The 19615-nt window shown below is 48.9% G+C and overlaps 2 protein-coding genes across 4 annotated transcripts in view; one reads left to right on the top strand and one right to left on the bottom strand.

Moving 5' to 3' along the window:
- Nucleotides 1–13209: 13209 nt before the first annotated feature.
- ATF5 (activating transcription factor 5) lies at nucleotides 13210–17586 on the bottom strand. The gene is made up of 3 exons (XM_057533886.1): nucleotides 17014–17586; nucleotides 15467–15763; nucleotides 13210–14592 (listed from the first exon to the last, which is right to left on the bottom strand). The coding sequence occupies exons 2-3, from the start codon at nucleotides 15642–15644 to the stop codon at nucleotides 13928–13930; spliced, it is 843 nt and encodes a 280-aa protein (XP_057389869.1). The 5' UTR covers nucleotides 15645–15763; nucleotides 17014–17586; the 3' UTR covers nucleotides 13210–13927.
- Nucleotides 16886–19615, top strand: part of NUP62 (nucleoporin 62) — a 25652-nt gene continuing 22922 nt past the window's right edge. For 2 of the 3 annotated variants that reach the window (XM_007184932.3, XM_007184933.3), the window contains exon 1: nucleotides 16886–17088. The gene's annotated coding sequence lies outside the window, so the exon portion shown is untranslated. The remainder of the gene's footprint in view (nucleotides 17089–19615) is intronic. The other variant, XM_007184931.3, reaches the window with a different exon arrangement.

The raw sequence follows: 19615 nt of genomic DNA, 5'->3' as shown, positions 1-19615 counted from the left end.
CTTCTGGTGAGTTATTGAAATTGAGCTTGTCTTGGGGACCCCCAAACTTGGTAGTAGACAATAATTATTTTGGGGAGAGCCTTGTGGCATCCTGTCTTGGGGAGGTGAGGTAGGAAGTGGGGGGAAAGTGGGTCAGCGGTCCAGAGAGGAAGGAGGAGGTGGGGGTAGGGAAGGCCCAGTTGGAACTGAATACAATCAGTAAGATGGCTGGGTGGTGGTCCTTGGCTCTGAGAGAGGAGACAGAGAGCAGAGGGGAGGGCACTCCCAGGTCACTGGGCTGGGTGACTGTGTTGATAGGGTCCATGAGGAAAAGCCTGTGTGGGTCATGATGATCGTCTAAGTCATCGAGAGGCAGTCAGCACTGCCCAGGGGCTGGGTTGATGAGCATCTGTCCCTCTCCTGAGGGTTGGGACAACATAGGAATGAAGGACACATATCTGGGACCACTCTGCTGGCATCCAACCCAACTCCTCAAGTGACTGGCAATGCATGTAGTGAAGAATTAACCTCATCCAAAGAGAGGCGTGGGCTTTACCCAGCTCCTGGGAGGGAATCCTAAGCCCTTGGCATGTGTGTCTCAGTGTCCACATTTCCTTTTTATTTTTTAATAAGAATACCAGTCATATTGGATTAGGCCCACCCTAATGACCTCACCTTAACTTCATCACCTGCAAAGACCCTGTTTCCAAATAAGGTGACATTCACAGGTACTGGGGGTTAGGTCTTGAACATCTTTTTGGGGGGGACAAAATTCAACCCATAACAGGCCCCCAATAAAAACACTGGACACCAAGGTTTATACTCCACAAATGCCGTCACACATCATCACTGGGTGTATTGGTCAGCTCTGAGTTGCCATAAGATACCACACACTGGGCAGCTTAAACAACAGAAATGTATCAACACTTTCTCACAGTTATGGAGGCCAGAAGTCCAAGATCCAGGTGTTAGCTTGGCAAGGGTCTGCTTCCTGGCTGGCAGATAGCTGCTTTCTCACTGTGCCCTCACATGTCAGAGACAGAGAGAGGGAGAGAGAGAGAACTCTGGTGTCTCTGTGTCTCTTCCTATAAGGGCACAAATCCTATTGCATAAGGGTCCCACCCTTATGACCTCATTTAACCTTAATTACCCCCTTGTTTCTATCTCCAAATACAGTCACATTGAAGGGGTTAGGGCTTCAACATATGAATTGAGGATGGGGGGATTCAGTCCTTAGCACTCAGACAATTAAGCACTGTCCACATGACTCCATTGGGAGAGGCCACTGGAACCTTGTGCCTGGTCTCCCTTGGGCCCTGTCCTATGAACTTTGCAGATTTTATTTTATTCTATTCTATTCTAAATTTTTTCCTTTGGCCATGCAGCGTGGCTTACGGTATCTTTGTTCCTCCACCAGGGATGGAAGCCGGGGCCCCAGCAGTGAGAGTGCGGATTCCTAACCACTGGACAGCCAGGGAATTCCTTCCTTGGCAAATTGTAACGTGTATCCTTTTGTTGTAACAAATCCTGAGTATAACAGTTTCTCTGAATTCTTTAAGTCCTTCCAATGAATCATCAAACTTCAGGGTGGTCTTGGGCATCCCCAGAACAGTCTGTTTCCCTCCTCCTCCTCAGACTGTGGTGCAGAAAGCCACTGTTTACCTAAGTGGGGGCGACGGTACCCACCTGCCTGGGTCTGCCCATCCTGGGGACCAGCGCTTGCGTTTTCGAGCGCCCTCTGGTGGACCTGCAGTGGTCAGCTCTCAAAGAGCCCAGAACTTGTCTAGGATGGGAAGTTGCTGACCGGGAAATTTGCTGAGTTTATCACAAATACATAAAAAGGAAATGGGATAAATGCAGCCTGAAAAGCACAGAAAATGCACAGAGGAAACCCTCAGTTCCTTTTCATCTACAACCAGTTTCTCACTTTACTTCCCTATCGCTTGTCTCTCAAACAGGAGGCAACATCCCTTTTTTTTTTTTTTAATATTTACTTTTTTTATTTGGCTGCTTGGGGTCTTAGTTGTGGTACACGGATCTTCGATCTTAGTTGTGACATTTTGTTTTGTTTTGTTTTTAATTGAGGCACGCAGGATCTTCAATCTTCCTTGTGACATTTTTGTTTTGTTTTGTTTTGTTTTTAGTTGCAAGATGCAAACTCCTAGTTGAAGCATATGGGATCCAGCTCCCTGATCAGGGATCAAACCAGGGCCCCCTGCACTGGGAGTGCAGAGTCTTAGCCACTGGACCACCATGGAAGTCCGTGGAGGCAACATCACTTTTAACTAAATGGTCCCAGCTGGTACCAAGGTGCCCATCCCTCCTCTTGCACTTGCTACACTGTCGTCTACAGCCCAGCCTGAACCCCACGGAGAGCAGGTCTTGGGGGCAGGGTCTGAGGAGAAGGGAAACCAGGATCTCTGTCTCTGACTCAGTCGCTCTGCCTTGTCTTGGTTTGAGTCAGTTTTCCAGTTTCTACAGAATTGCAAAACAGGCCCCGAAAACTTCCCTTCTTTCAAATCAAGTAGACTATTCATTGCTTTTCCAATAGATGGCCAGAAAGAATGGGGGTGGGGAGGTTAGCCACTGGTAGGATTTCTGGGAGACCCAGGACCACACGGCATGGACACTTAGTGCTGAGGACCAAGGTGTCACCCAAAGTCAGGAACACTATTCTTTCTCTTCCATGGGAGATGTCATTGCCTCTGGGCCTCCTTGGCCTGAAAACTAGGTCCAGTTGCCTGGATATAGAGCTCCATCATTCCCGGGAGAAATAGTAGGGTGGAGAGTTTACCCCAGGACTCACAATGAATAACACCCAAATGTGTGTGTGTCAGCTTGTGTATGTGTGCAAGTGTGTTTGGGGCTCAGAGCAGGCCATCTCAAAATGTGCTTCAATGGCATATTGATTATGTTGCATTATAGTTACTCAAGAAACTGCCAGGACTTCCCTGATGGTGCAGTGGTTAAGAATCTGCCTGCCAATGCAGGGGACACCGGTTCGAGCCCTGTTCCGGGAAAAATGGAGCAACTAAGCCTGTGCACCACAACTACTTAGCCTGTGCTCTAGAGCCCGCGAGCCATAGCTACTGAGCCCACACACCACAACTACTGAAGCCCACGCACCTAGAGCCCGTGCTCCGCAACAAGAGAAGCCTCTGTAGTGAGAAGCCCGCGCACCGCAACGAAGAGTAGCCCCCCGCTCACCACAACTAGAGAAAGCCTGTGCGCAGCAACAAAGACCCAGCACAGCCAAAAATAAATAAACAAATAAATAAATAAATACAAACGGCCAACTCAAGAGGACACTCTGACCCTCCTTTCTGCTTCCCTGAGAGCAGGACAAAAATCTCTCATGTGAAAGGTGCCCTCCCCACATCTGGAGGGAGAAGGACACCCTTATCAGCAGACCTAGGGAATTCGAGGCGAGAAGCCTGTGTAAACAAACCTCGTTACTTCTTTAATTTACTACCCCAAGCCTAAATTCTCACTAGATTCTTCACTAATTGGGCACCCAAAGCCTAAGTCTCTTTGTCCTGTCAATTCCTCACAGATTTGTTTCTTTGCCTAAAACGCATAAAACCTGCCCGATTTGGCCACTTCTTAGGTCCCATTCCAGGTGGAGGATTCCAGAAGACAGTGTATGTGATCGGCTGAATAATGACCCCCAGAAACATCCCCGTCTTAATCCCTGGAACGTGTGAATACGTGTTACCTTGCAGGGCAAAAGGCCTTTGCAGGTGTGATCACATTACGGCTCTTGGGGTGGAGAGATTCTCCAGGTGGACCCTCATTTTGATCACAGGTTTATAAGACAGAGGCAGAGGGAGCATGGACCACAGCAGGGGTAAATGATAGATGATGATCAAAGAGATTGTAGTGATGCCGTCGCCAAAACCTGCAAGAAGCAAGAAAGAGATTCACCTCGAGATTCTCCAGAAGGAACCAACCCTGCTGACACCTTGATTTATCTCCCTGAGACTCTGTTTGGCCTTGTGGACTCCAGAACCGTAAGAGAATGCATTTGGGTTGTTTTAAGTTGAAATTGAAGCCCACTCCCTTGAGAGGCTCTAGGGGAGAATCCATCCCCTTGCCTCAAGGCCCCTTCCGCCATCTGCAAAGCCAATGGCATAGCATCTTCTCTGTCTGCCTCTGCTTTCATCTGCTTTTCCATCACACGGGCTTCTCTTCTGTGTTCAAATCTCCCTCCATCTCCCTCTTAGGAGAATGCTTGTGGTTATATTTAGGGCCAATGCAGGGAATCCAGGATAATTGTCCCATCTCAAAATGTTTAATTTAATCATATAGGCTAAGTCATTTCTGCCATAGAAATTAACATTCACAGGTTTCCAAAGATTAGGAACTGGATATCTTTGAGGGCTTTGTTCTTGCACATAAATATTGCATGATTCCCTTTACATGAAGTATTCAGACTGGGCAAGGCCACAGGGACAGAAAGCAGATTAGTGGTTTCCAGGAGCTGAGGGGAGAGTGGTTTTGGGGGTGATTGCTTAACGGGTCCAGGCTTCCTGTTTGGGGGTGGGGGAGGGGATGAAAAAGTTCTGGAACGAGATAGTGGTGATGGTTGCACAACACTGTGAATGTGATAAATGCCACTGAATTATACAGTTTAAGACGGTTAAAATTGTAAATTTCATGTTATGTATGTTTTTATTGAAGTATACTTGATTTACAATGTTCTGTTAGTTTCAGGTATACAGCAAAGTGATTCAGTTATACATATATATCTATCCTTTATCAGATTCTTTTCCATTATAGGTTACTACAAGATACTGAATATAGTTCCCTGTGCTATACAGTAGGTCCTACTTTATATATAGTAGTGTATATCTGCTAATTACCAATTCCAAGTTTATCCCTACCCCGCTTTCCCCTTTGGTAACCATAAGTTTGTTTTCCATGTCTGTGAGTCTATTTCTGGTTTGTAAATAAGGTCATTTGTATCATTTTTTTAGATTCTACAAATAAGTGATATCATATGATATCTTTCTCTGTCTGACTTACTTCACTTAGTATGATAATCTCTAGGTCCATCCATGTTGCTGAAAATGGCATTATTTCATTCTTTTTTATGGATGAGTAATATTCCATTGTGTGTGTGTATATATATATCACATCTTCTTTACCCATTCATCTGTCGATGGACATTTAGGTTGCTTCCCTGTCTTGCTACTGTAAACAGTGCTGCTATATATTTTGTATTTTTAACATAATTTTTTTAAGTCCTCAGGGCCACTAATACAGAAACAGCACATTTCTGGCTATTGTCAACATAGTAAGTCAAACTAGCTATGAAACAGGACTGAGTCATTTACCCCCTGGTGGATTATTTTCCTAGCACTACTGTAATAAAGCACCACAAACTGTGGTGCTTAAAATAACAGAAATGTATTTTCTCACAGTTCTGGAGGCTAGAAGTCCAAAATCATGGTGTCGGCAGGGCTCTCCTCTCTCTGAAGTCTCTAGGGAAGGACCCTTCCTTGTCTCTTCCAGCTTCTGGTGGCTGCTGGCAATCTCTGGCATCCCTTGGCTTGTGGATGCATCCCTGCCTCTGTCTTCACTTGGCCTCTCGCTGCATGTCTGTCTCTGTGTTTCTTTTCTTCTTGTAAGGACATCAGTTATATGGGATGAATGACCCACCCTACAGTAATATGACCTCATCTTAACCAATTACATCTGCAATGACACTATTTCCAAACAAAGTCACATTCTGGGGCTCTGGAAAGAACGTAAATGTGGAGGAGACACTATCCAACCCAGTACACTTGGTCAGATGGTCATTGGGAACTCCAAGTGGAACTTGAACATGGTTGAACATTCAGGGCAAGACCACAGAGCTGCATACGTAGGTGATACAGGAATCTTGGGACCTGTTAATGTAACTGGCCTTTGCCTTCTGGCCCTGTTAGATCCCTTCTCCTGAAGGAGGGCTAATGCCACGCCCAACTTTACTTCATAATTTATCACAGTTCAGTACTGAAGAGGCAGTGTAGCTCCATAACACTTATTGACCAGCTCACATTACTTTCTCTTTATGTCTTTACTGCAATCTGGATGTCGTTCATTGTAAGAAAATGATTTATTTACTTGTCTGGCTATTCCACTGACCCAGAGACAGGGCCCCATGCTAGATTCAGCTGTGACTCCAGTACTAACTGTTGTCTAGTTGGACCCTGGGCTCCTTTGGAGTATTTCACTGGCTTTGGCAGCTCCCCCCTCCCCGCCCCCACCAACTATGCCAAGGGAACTGGGTTTACTTCTACCCCAAGCACAATGCCGAGGAAAACCTCTGGGCATGGAATCAAGATCAATGGACTCAACTCAGAGATCTCCCTAGGTGGGGAAATGTGGCTTTGGTGATTCACTCCCCTACTCTGATCCTCAGTTTTCTCTTCTGTAAAGTGGGAATTTTTAGCAATTGGTTTAACAAACACACCAGGCCCTTCAACGTGATTTACAAATATTAACTAATTTAATGCTCAGACAGCTCTATCAAGTAGGTGCTATTAGTCCCATTTTAGAGCAGAGGAAATTGAGGCACAGAGAGGCTAAGCAAGCTGCCCAAGGTCACACAGCCGCCTGGGTTCCACCCCGGGTTGTCCCGCACCAGACTAGGCGGGGAGGCCTTCCTGTACCGGCAGGGTGGTGAATTTGAGGTCTCACCCGTCCTCCCATACCGGGATGTGAGCTCTGGGAGGTGCACAGAGGCATTTAACAAACATTGTGGAATGAAGAGATGAGTGGATATTTGAGGATGGCCACATCCCTTCGTGACCACCTGCGCCCTCCTGCCGCTCTCTGTTCTGGGAATTCTATTCGTGGTCAGGGCTTCTAGTCCCAGTAAACCGGATCCTCGGGGCGAGAGGGGACCCCAAGGAAATCACGGGCTTGGGCTGAATCGAGGTTGGAGGTTAACCCCCTCACAGCGTGGCACGGGCGCCGCCTGGCGGCGGAGTCCTGCTAAGACAGAGCCGCCGGGAGACCAGGACCGTTTGCTTTGGGCGTGGTGGAATCGGCATCTTTGAAAGGGAGTTGATAGCGGGTGGGCAGTTGTCTGAAAATCAGTATTTGATACTGGGTGCTTCATAACTTTGGCTTCCAAACTTTTCTGACCGTGTTGCAAAGTAAGATATGATTTCACATCAACATAGTTTCACAAAATACCACTCTGTGATACATGGTATTTTATATTCTGTTCTATTCATATCTTTAAACACTGGTCAGAATCCTTTAAATTGATATCCAACTCTATAATGGGTGCCCATCTGCACCATTTTTTTCAGCTCACAAAGAAAGATTATGATGGAGAAAGGGTTAGTTCCCAGATCCAACTCTTTCCAAATTCCTCGTGATTTCTCTCCACATTTGTACTACCTCTCAGGTCCAGCATTGCCATGCCTGACTTCAAGATAAGGAACCTAAGCTCAGAGAGGCAAAGACGCCTGTTCAAGGCCACACAGCTTGGATGTGCAGTGCCACCTTCTGCCTCATTTCTGGAGGAGAAAAAGCACTAAGTTCTCCTAATTTCACTGTTATTAAGTCAAGTTTAATTTAGTTCTTTCTCCTTGTTTGCTGATAAGATCGAGCTGCACTGGCCTGTGGTTTTCTTGTCATGTACAATGTAAATTATTGACATTCCAGAGCTCGGGCTTTTTTTTTTTTTTTTCTGGGCTTAAAATTGCAAGTCTTCATAGGTAACAAAACGAATCAGAGATGGAGATCAAGAGTCTGTGCCTATTCTAGATTGTTCAAACAAACCATCCTTCTTAAATCTGCATAAAGGTGACAGATAGAATATGAAAATCATCTTCTGAGCAACAATTGTCAAGGACCGCCCAAGCCAAAATCCACAGGAATGCCAGAGGGGAGTTAGCACTAAAGATAATTTGTTTTGAGGGCCTTGGCTGCTTCAAGCAAACTTGAACTTGGGCTTTTTTTTTTTAATTGATTCCTCATTTTATTTATTTATTTTGGCTGTGTTGGGTCTTCGTTTCTGTGCGAGGGCTTTCTCTAGTTGTGGCAAGCGGGGGCCACTCTTCATCGCGGTGTGCGGGCCTCTCACTATCGTGGCCTCTCTTGTTGCGGAGCACAGGCTCCAGACGCGCAGGCTCAGTAGTTGTGGCTCACGGGCCTAGTTGCTCCGCGGCACGTGGGATCTTCCCAGACCAGGGCTCGAACCCGTGTCCCCTGCATTGGCAGGCAGATTCTCAACCACTGCGCCACCAGGGAAGCCCCGAACTTGGGCTTTGACATTTGCGTTTACTTCTGCTAGGTAGCAACACCAGTCAGGGATGCTTTAAACTAAGTTCGAGCTCTGAGGGTCCCTGTCCCCCCAACTACGAGTACCCAGGGTGAATATCCACAGTAAGTCTGGGCTGTGGTCACAGCTTCTCAGAGATGTATTTTTCCTATTCTTTTTTTTTTAATCTTGCTGTGCTCAGCACCAAGAGATGAAGGATAATGAAGTAAAAGAGGTCCCCAAGTGGGGCATCTAAAAGATGACCCTTGGGACTTCCCTGGTGGCGCAGTGGTTAAGAATCTGCCTGCCAATGCAGGGGACACCGGTTCGAGCCCTGGTCTGGGAAGATCGCACATGCCGCGGAGCAATTAAGCCCTTGCGCCACAAGGAAGAGTAGCCCCCGCTCGCCGCAACTACAGAAAGCCCGCAAGCACTAACGAAGACTCAACGCAGCCAAAAATAAATAAATAAATAAATAAATAACTTTAAAAAAAAATTGGAGGGAGAGCGTGCATGTAAAGTAACTGCTTAAAGGGCATGGGGCTATATTTTGGCATGATGGAAATGTTTTGGAACTAGATAGAGGTGGTGGTTGTGCAACATTGTGTGAACTAAATGTCACTGAATTGTTCACTTTTAAATGGTTAATTACATGTTATGTGAATTTCACCTCAATGAAAAACAATTCAGACTTGGTAAAGAAAGACTTTCTTCGAACGGATTACTGCAAAGCAGAGGAGGGGCTATTGCAATGGGAGAGGCATTATTATAATCAGGAAAACCGCGGTAAGATTTGCAAGCTGCACAAGGGTCAGGCAACAGAGTTTTTCTTTTATAGAGAGGAGTAAACAAGGCTAGAAAGAACGAGATGTGGGGAAGTGGGATGACAAGATAGGTTGCTAGAACAGTAGATCAGAGAGAATGGTTTATCCTGAGGCCACCCTATTCAGAGGTTGTATTAGGGCTCAGGCTAAGGATGGACCAAAATTCTGGAAGGGATGTGGTGGGAGACTTAACTTAGGTTTGGTTAACAAGCATTTTGTGCCAACTGATCCATGGCGGGCAAAACAGCTAATCGTTTATGAGTCCAAAAAATGGAAATTTGGAGGATCTGTGTGTTGCCTTGTCTTAGGTCAACAAGGGGCTCATCCATGGGTCTTATCTAAGTCATATGGGGAAGGGTGCTTCTTTGCAGGAAGCCGTTTCCTGGAAAGCAAAAGTTGGGGGCGGTGGGGTGCAGGGCAGGGGATTTCTTCTCTGTTGTCCAGACGCATAAGGCTCAGGTAAATGTCAGCACTGTCACAAATAACTATGCTTTACTGTCGGGTGGAGAAGGGCAAAACCTGCCCCTTAGGACAGGTCAGCCCTCAGGTGGAATTTCAGCCCCAGTTCACAACACCTGGCTGGCCCAAGTGTCGAGACTTGAATTTAAGTAGAAATAAATAAGAACACAGCAGTTCTCACGCTTTTTGGTCTCAGGGACCCCTTTGCACTCTTAGATAAATAACAGAGACCCCGGGCTTCCCTGGTGGTGCAGTGGTTGAGAATCTGCCTGCCAATGCAGGGGACACGGGTTCGAGCCCTGGTCTGGGAAGATCCCACATGCCGCGGAGCAACTAGGCCCGTGAGGCACAATTACTGAGCCTGCGCGTCTGGAGCCTGTGCTCCGCAACAAGAGAGGCCGCAATAATGAGAGGCCCGCGCACCGCGATGAAGAATGGCCCCCACTTGCGCCAACTAGAGAAAGCCCTCGCACAGAAACGAAGACCCAACACAGCCATGAATGAATAAATAAATAAATAAATAAACCCAAAGTTTAAAAAAAAAAAAAAAAAAAATAACAGAGACCCCAAAGAACTTTTGTTTGCATGGGTTATATCTATCAATATTTATAGTCCCACGTGCCAGGACTCAAACCCGGCCAAAATCCAGAGTGGGACTTGAATCCACAGTCTTTTAATTGAGATCACACACCTGGTCTCAGAGGACTTAATGAAGCTCAGGTTCTTGATGTCTCGTTTCAGAAAAAATTCAGTGAGAGACAAAGTGATAGGTAAGAAGTGGATTTATTTAGAGAGAAACACAGTCCGCAGACAGAGTGTGGACCATCTCAGAAGGCAAGAAGCCCTGAAATATGGGGTGGTTAGTTTTTATGGGCTGGGTAATTTCACAGGCTAATGAGTGGCAGGATTATTCCAAGTATTTTGGGGAAGAGGCGGAGATTTCCAGGAGTTGAGCCACTCCCCACTTTTTGGCCTTTTATGGTCAGCCTCTGAACTGTCATGGCCCTGGTGGGTGTGTCATTAAGCATATGCTAATGTATTACAATGAGCATATAATGAGGCTCAAGGTCCACTGGAAGTCAAATCTTCTGCCATCTTGGACCTAGTTAGTTCTAACCAGTTTTTGTCATGTCCTATGGTTATGTCATCCTTTTAAAGGTTGTGCCCTGTTCCTTTCCTTCCTGTTTCAGTTTTATCAATTAAAATTGCAAAACTTTTAAATCGAGAATACACAAACACATATTCCATTAGCCGTCAGAGTAACGATGTCATACATCACATAACCTCTGGAAAATTCCAGAGAGAGAGAGAGAGAGAGAGGGAGAGGGAGAGAGGGAGGCAAATAACATCTTACTATTACTATGAAAATAGTTTTAACTTTGTAAAATACCTGAAAGTGCCTTGGGGACCCTGAGGTCCCCAGACAGCATTGGGAACTGCTGGCCTAGAAGCTCCTGTATCCCTGTATTCCTGACCCTGGCTGACTCTCTTAATTCTATCTTAATGACCAGACTCCCTAACATCCATTTTCCCCTTTTCCTTTTGGTAATAGGACCACCTAGGCTCTGGCTGAGAAAATGACCACCCATCTAGAGACTACATTTCCCAGGCTCCTTTGCAGGTAGGTGTGCCCACGTGACAAATTTCCAGCCAAAGGAAAGGAGCAGAAAAGTTGTGGAAAGCTCCCAGCTCACATCCTTAAAAGGAGGGTCCTTAAAAGGAGGCTGCTTGCTCTCCAGTATCTCTTTGCCCTTTCCTGCTTGCTGTAACAAAGTTATAGTGATGATGACTTGGGTTCAACCGTCTTGAAGAGGCTGACACTTTAGGAGAATGGTTCCCAAATTGTGGTCCCCAGACCAACTGTAGCTGCAGCAGTGGCACCTGGGGCTTTGTGAGAGAGGCAAATTCTCAGGCCCCATCCAAGACCTGCTGAATCAGAAACTCTGGGGCATGGGGCCCAGGACTGTGTTTCCATAAACCCTCCAGGGGATTCTGATGCACAATCAAGTTTGAGGACCAGAGCTGGGAGATGTGGAGCAACAAGATAGAAGGAACCTGGGTCCATGGATCACCTCAGCAGGTAGGGCCGACCTAGTCCCTGCCCCATCTACCAGTGTGGATATTTACATGAGAAAATCAATCCATCTCACTAAAGCCTCTGTTATGTGGTCTTTGGTAAATCAAGTAAATACCTTAATCGACAGTATATTTGAATACACTCCTTGATTCTTTTTGAATTAAAAATTTTAGGCGTACACCACACAACCATCAGGAATGGCTACTATTGGGTTGGCCAAAAAGTTCGTTCGGGTTTTTTCCATGATGAACCTTTTGGCCAACTCAATATTAAAAAAAAAAAAAAAAAAAAAAGGAAAAGAATAAGTTGGCAAGGATTGGAGAAACTGGAACCCTTGTGTACTGTTAGTGGGAATGTAAAATGGTGCAGCCACTGTGGAACACAGTTGGGCATTTCCTCAAAAAATTAAAAATAGAATTTCCATTTGATTCAACAATTCTACTTCTGGTTGAAACTTGAGGACCTTGAATAGTACCTCATATAAGTGGAATCATACACTATCTTTTGTGACTGGCTTATTTCACTTAGCATAATGTCCTCAAGGTTCATCCATGTTGTAGCATGTGTTAAAATTTCCTTCCTTTTTAAGGCTGAATCATATTCCATTCTTACAGCTAGGAGTACCCATGTAACATAGCTCTAGACAATGAGATGTAAGCAGAAATCTACCAGAGTCAGCTAGGAAAGATTTGACCTCCTGTCTCAAATTTAGATACAATGCCTGGAGCTGCGGCCTCCATCCTGTGACCATGATGTAAAAGCCAAGAGAATCAGAGAGACCTCGGTAACAGCAGCAGCCTCCCTCTAGACTTCTGTGGAAAAAACTAAATGTGTACACCACTGATGGGCAGGTCTGCTGTTACTTGCAGCCAAAAGCATTTATAACTAATACACTTGGTCAAGTTATATCACCTCTGTCTCCCCAACCGGAATGTAGGTTCCACAGTGGCAGAAAACATGACTTTGTTCACCACTATGTGACCAGCCCTTCCTCTCCCAGCCAGCGCCCGGCAGAGACCACACAGATGGAATGAGTGTTTGTGGTTATTCATCCAAAACCTAACAATACCTTCCTTTTGGGTTGACTGAAATAATCATGCAAAATGCTTAAAATAGCACTTGGTACACAATAAGCCTTCAAAAAACAGATGTAGCTGAATGTCTCCGCCATGGCTACCAGGCCACCTCCCACTTCCTCCCGACTTCCCCTGGGAAGCTTTGCTCAGACAGCTGGCTCTTCATCACAGGGTACCCCACAACTGTGCTGCAGCCATCCAGCCCCTTTTGGTGTCACCCTTTTTGGTGACAAGAACCACGGGGAGCTCGCACCTTTGGCTATTCTCTCTTTTCCCTGTCTATGTAAGTAACAAATGGAAGCTAAAAGTGGGTCTTGTACCTTTACCAGTCAATCAGTCCCATCTTGGCCTTGACCGTGTGTCAGTGTGTGTGCTTGACCGTAAGTATTATGTTATTTCCATTACTATCATTATCATCTTTGGTCTAAGACTGCCCTCCGAGCAACTTCTCCTCTCAAAGACAAGACGCACAGCCAGAGGAAATTCTTCATTTTATTTCCACTCACAACCCCCAGAAAGGATCAGTCCCCGCCCTCCCTCACCTAGATGCAGCCCCTCCCCCAGCACCTTCACAAAACACTGATTTCCTCCCAGAGCTAAAATGAACACCCAGTCACCCATTATGGCCATTCCCCTCACCCGCCCACCTCCCCAGCTGCCCACTTATCCACCTGCTCTGTGAACTCAGCCACCTTTTGGTTCCACCCCCAAATGTAGTTCCCCAAGGTCACTTGGCTTATTTTGCTTGTATTCTACGGGCACCTTTCTTAAAGCCCTCCCTGACTTAGTTTCCAGATGGCTTCCCTGTCCTCCTTTGCATAGACGTTCTGCAGAGATTCCTGGCCTCACTTCCCTGCTTGAGAGACCAGGTTTCCAAGCTCTCCCCGGCCCCCCCAATTCCCCATGGGCCTCTGTTCCTCAGCTGTTAGTTGAAGGGTATAGATGTTGACTAAGGCCAAACATTCCATGATTCTGGGGAGGGAGGAGGGGAGCAAATTCAGAATGGACAGGAAAGGAGGCAAGGATAAAAGGGGAGGGGGGGAGGGAGAGGGAGAAGGAGGAGGAAGGGGGAAGAGGGGGAGGGGGAGGGAGAAGGAGGGGGAAGGCGGGAGGATGGAGAGGGGGAGGGGGAGGTTTGGAAGGCAGCCAGAGGCAGGCGGATGACTGGGGACCTCCCACCTCAGCCCCAGAAACAGAAGTGAGCCACAGCTGAAGACCAGCACCCCCGCTATGGCCTGAAGACCCCGCCCAGCTAGCTGCTCCGGGTCCTCTGGCTTCGAGCCTTGTACACTTCGATGAGCAGATCCTTGACGTACTGGATCTCCCGCTCCACCGACTCAGCCCTCTCCCTCAGCTCCCGGTTCCGGGCCTCCAGCCCCTGGCACTCGCCCTCCAGGGCCTCGCCCTCTGCACGCTTCCTCTGGCGGTACCTCAGAGCTGCTGACTTGTTCTGGTCTCTCTTCTTTTGCTTGCGGTCCCCTCGGGTGGCGGCAGGATTGGGGTAGGGGGTGGGGCGGGAGGGTTGAGGAGGAGGAGGAGGGGGTTGCGGTGGGGGGGACAGGGGCGCCAACCCCGAGTCCTCCTGCGCGGCCTCACTGCGGCAGTAGATGGCCAGCAAGTCGAGGGTGTCCGGGGCAGGGGGCGGGGGGAGGTCAAAGGTGGGCAGGGGGAGGGGGAGGGAGAGGGAGGGTGCCGGTGCTGGCTGTGTCGGGGGTGGGGAGGACGGTGGGAGGAGTGGGGCATCAAGGAAGAAGTCTTCCATTTGCTCCAGCTCCTTCTTGAGGAGGGAGGCCATAGCTTCCAGGTCAGGTGGGGGTGGGGAAGGTGGGGGGAGGGCACCTGAGGGCAAGGGGGGCTCCAGAGGGAGGAGGGCTGTAAAGTCGACCCGCTCGGTCATCCAGTCAGAGAAGCCGTCGCCTGGAGGATTGGAGAGGGACAGAAAGCTCCTTGAGTTCCTAAGCCTCCACCCAGCCAGGTCCCACTCACAACTACCTCATTCGTCCCATTCGTTGAGTAAAACCACCAACCAGCCAATCAGTCAACCAACCGATCAACGAATCATCAAACCAGTCAACAGACCAACAGACCAGCCAACTAACCGACCAGTTAGCCAAACAATCAATGAACCAGTCAACCAACCAATGACCCAAACAACAAAACAGTCAACCAGCCATTTCTTCAACCATTCCAACATCCTCTTTACTGATTAGCCTGCATCTGTGGTTTCTTGATTTACCCTCTAGTTTACTCGTAAACGGCAAACTAAATCACACATAAACACACCTTGTTTCATCTTTAATTAATTACTGAAAACCCACTATGTACCAAGCATTTGGGATACACTAATGAATAAAACACTTCCTGCCTCAGGAGCTCTGCCTATGCTGTTTCCTCCACCTGAAAAGCTCTTCCCTTTTCATGGCTCATTCCTTACCATTCTTTAGGTCTCAGCCAAAATGTTACTGCCTTGGAGAGGGTTTCCTGGCTCCCCGCTCTAAACGTGTCCTTGTTGTCATTTTTAAGCTCAGCTACTAAGTGTTTCCCACGTATCCCCATGCATCATCATTTAATATGTCTCTTGTCTGTCTCCCCAGTAGAGTGTGAGCTCCAAGAGGGCAGGGATCATGTCACTCTTGTTTCCAGCTGTATCCCCAGCACCTGAGACAGTGCCTGACATATTATACATGCTCAATAGATACTTACTGAATGAATGAAAAGTGAATGAATGAATTCTTCTCCCCTGCCCCCCACAGCCCAGCTCACCCCACCTCCATTCTTTGCCTGCCCTTACCTGCCAGGGGCTCTCCCCCCCCTGGAAGCCCGCCCTCCAGGGCTCCCCCAGGGACCTCATAGGGGCCCAGGGGGGCAGGGGCCAGGGGGAGTTTCCCATAGTCTACGAGCCAGCCCAGCCCGCTAGCTGGGAGCAGGGTCCTGTCCAGCTCCAGCCCCAGGGTCGCCAGGAGTGACATGGCTGCAGCACGGGCGTTGGGCACGGATGGCAATGGAGAAGGCTGCACCAACAAGTGGGAGGAGGCTCTGGAGGTTACTCAGCTGGACGAAGACAGGCACCAAGACACAAGTGGAGTACCTACGAGTGTGACACAAAAGTGAGTGGGTCGGGGCCAGCCTCACCTACTGCCAAAGCCACGGGGAAACCGAGCCATACCCCCAGGGCCCCGGGATTCCTTGCCCTTTCAGAATTCTAAATCTGCCCTTTCTTTCCCCAAATCTGAGCCCCACCCACTCCCAAGGGAATTCTCTTTAGGCCCGACTTACTTTTCTTCAGAATTCCCCAGACCCAATTCTTCCAATACAGAAACCTTATGGTCTCCCAGGGGAATTTCCTTAAGTCCCTCCCACCTACTGCATAATATTCCGTTTCATTAAAAAAAAAAACTCAATCCCAGGGGAATTTTCTTGCAGCCGCACCTCTTCCTCTAAAATACAACCTTTAGGCCCCACCTCCTCCCTAGAGTCCATCTCAAATCTCTTCCCAGGGGAATTCCCCCCTGTCCCGCCCCTTCATCAATGTCATCCATTCGAATCCCACCCTTCCCTTTGAATTTTGCGGTGATCGCCACTGTCCCTCCAAGTCCCGCCCCCATCCCCTCAGCTAATGGTTTTCTTAGTCCCGCCCCTTCTCACTGTGGGTTACCCCCCCCCCCCCAAGCCCCATCCTCCGTGACGCCTCTTATCCTAGCTCCATCCCCTTAAACGGGTCGTTTCTAAATCCCGCCTTCTCCCCTGTCAATCTAAACCAGCCCCCCCGCCCCCAGCAGGTGCCTGAATGAAACTGAGGGAAGATGAGCAAAGTGGAGGCGGCGGGTGGAGCCTGCAGGCGGAGAACAGCTCCCCACTCTCCACCATCCACACGCGGCTCTCTCGCCGAGGGCTAAAGCGCATGCTCCACCGCCGGAGCGGCCCCATTGCTCCCTCAGGCCTCCGCCCTCCTGGGGGTCAGTGCGCACGTGCGGCTGCTTACTGCCCGCCCTTTGCATAGAAGTACTACCGCTGGTGGACAGATGCGCATGAGAATCGCTCGCAGACTCATTCAGGGCGGGGGGGAACCACCACCCTCTCTGGGAACTAGTGCGCAGGCGCAAACGCACCGGGGCTGTCTTTAAACACCAACATTGTCTGGAAGAACGCACCCTCCCCCCCATCGGGCCGAGTGCGCATGCTCGATCGCGCGCGAACGGCCCGTCTTCCCTCTTCTGCGCCTGCGCGACCGTGATTCCTCAGTCTCGTCTCCCTACCCCCCAGGTCCGGTCGTGAGGGCCGCGAGCTTCGAAAGGGCGGGAAAGGCCGTTGGAGAGGGAGAGGCGAGCGGTTACTCACTCCATGGCTGCGCAAAGGAGAGGCGGCGGCGGCCTCGGCTGAAGAAAGAAGGCAGGAGCGGAGAGCGCAGGCGCAGTGAGCGGGGAGACTGGCCGGGGGCACAGAGGGGTCGCGGCTACAGAGCCATGGCCGGGGCTACGCGGGCTGAGGTGGCGTCGCGGTAGTGTGAGGAGAGATCATGATCTGAGGATGGGGAATGAGGCGACCCCGGGGACTGGGGACAGATATACCGGGGGTGGCGCAGCACGGCCTGCCCGGATCCTTCCGCGCCCCGCCCCGCGCGGCCTCAACCGTGCGGCGGGCCTCACCGCCCGCCCTCGGGGATCCCGGGATCCGGCCCCCTCCTCCTTCCGACCCCGGGAGTTCGGGCCTCTCCTTTCTCTGACCTGTGGATCTAGCCCCGCTTTCCTCCCGACCTCGGGGGTTCCGACCCTTCTTTCCCTCTGACTCTGGGGTCCGGCCCCGTCCTCCCTGTGGTCCGGGGTCCGGCTCTCTGCTCCCTCTGATTTGGTAACTCGGCCCTTCCTCTTCCCTGAGACCCACACTAGTTTATTTCTCCTTTCCTTTCCCTTGCTTCGCGAATTTCCGGTCAGCCACATGTTGATCTCTTTATCCTTAACTGCCGTCCCACGCTGAGAACAGCACTTTTTGTGGCTTAGAATCTGGCGTGAGTCACAGAGCACGCTCCGTTCAAATCAGAGACCGGCGAGGGTGGCCTTGGGCAAATAACTTAAAATCTCTAGCCTCTTAGATAGGGGATTATTTGTAAAGTAAGGAGAATAATCAAGTGTACCTGGTGGGGTCGTTTGTGAGAAATAAGTCCATTCCTGTGAAACCCAGATCCCACCACCTACATGCTCGCTCAGCCTCTTTTATGATAAGTAGGAGGGAACTCTGGGCCCCAGCGTCAACCGTTCCGAACCCCGTGGCCGGAGCCCCAGACACTTAAACATGCAACACTTGCTAATAGGTCGTTCTTGTGTTTCCTTCACTCCAAGGTGATTTCCAGCCATCCCCGCCCTCTCCCATTCAAATGATGGACGCTCAGCCCCATCTTGGTGCAGGGAGTCTGTCATCGCCCTCAGTCTTATCTTTTCTCCATCTCCTGCCTACCTCTCCTCAGCCCTTATCCTTAGCACTCCTTTCAGGCCCGTTGGTTCATTCTTCTGTCCCTGCCCCTCCCCTAGACTTCCTTTCGAAGGATCCTCTACCTCGGCTGCCCCCCCTCACCCCGCCCGCTGCCACTAGATCAGTCTTCACACTCTGCCAGAAAGAGGGAGATCTGTACTTCCATTGCTTAAAGAGATGGGGCTTCCTAGCCATCCCCTCCCCCTGCACTGGACCCTCCACCAGCCCCAAGTGGATGTAGGTCTTTCCTGTGCAGCAGAAACCCCTCCTTTTCCCACCCTGCATTCATCCACATCAGGACCTTACACCTGGAGTTCAGCTTTTCATCACTTTTGTGGTGCTTATGAGACTGAATCAAGATCCAAAGAAGGTGGGGGACCCTGATCTTGAGCGTTATCTGGGAGTGAAGACGCACAGGTTTTTTTTTTTTTCCTTGCAAACGCGTGTGCTCTTTTTTACGCATGTCCCAGTTTTATTGAGATATAATTGACATGTAGCACTGTATAAGTTTAAGGTGTGCAACATAATGATTTGATTTACATACCTCGTGAATTTATTACCACAATAAGTTTAGTGAACATCCGTCACCTCCTACAGTTACAACACTAAAGAAATAGAAAAAATACATACGTTTTTCCTTGTGATGAGAACTTCAGGATTTACACTCTTAACAACTTTCATATACAGCATATAGCAGTGTTGATTATATTTATCGTATTGTACATTATATCCCTCGTGCAGGCTGCTGTTGCGTACAGGAAGTCTTCCACGGGATCTGACCGTGTTCCCTTAGGATACTTACTGTCCACTCTGCCAACTCTTGCCCTATAGGGGCTACATTATTACCAAGGCAGCATAGAGTAGTGGTGAAGAGCACAGTCTCTGGAGCCAAGTTGTTGGGTTCAAACGCTGAGTACACCCCACTTACTAGCTTACTGGCAATTTCCCTTTCCTGTGCCTCGGTTACCATTAACAGTACCAGAATAAAGCATGGAGTTGAGTTAATAGAAACGTACTGATGTACGTGGCCGTTAATAGTACCTGCTTCTTAGTACTGTTTTGAGGATTAAATGAGTTAATCCAGGTCAAGTGCGCTTAGACTAGTGCTTGGCACACAGTAGGTGCTACATAAGGGGTTTTTATTATTACTGTTACTGAGATGGGTATGTTTTATCTCCATTGCTAAGCAGTAGTGCTTTTTTTTTTTTAAAGGAGAGTTTTCCCTTTCCTTTGGTTTTTTTTTTTTTAATTAATTTATTTTTTATTTATGGCTGTGTTGGGTCTTCGTTTCTGTGCGAGGGCTTTCTCCAGCTGTGGTGAGCGGGGGCCACTCTTCATCGCGGTGCGCGGGCCTCTCACTGTCGCGGCCTCTCCCGTTGCGGAGCACAGGCTCCAGATGCGCAGGCTCAGTAGTTGTGGCTCACGGGCCTAGTTGCTTCACGGCATGTGGGATCTTCCCAGACCAGGGCTCGAA

Source organism: Balaenoptera acutorostrata, chromosome 19, assembly GCF_949987535.1.
Source record: "Balaenoptera acutorostrata chromosome 19, mBalAcu1.1, whole genome shotgun sequence".
Lineage (NCBI taxonomy): Eukaryota > Metazoa > Chordata > Mammalia > Artiodactyla > Balaenopteridae > Balaenoptera > Balaenoptera acutorostrata.
This window is presented reverse-complemented; position numbering and strand designations above follow the sequence as displayed.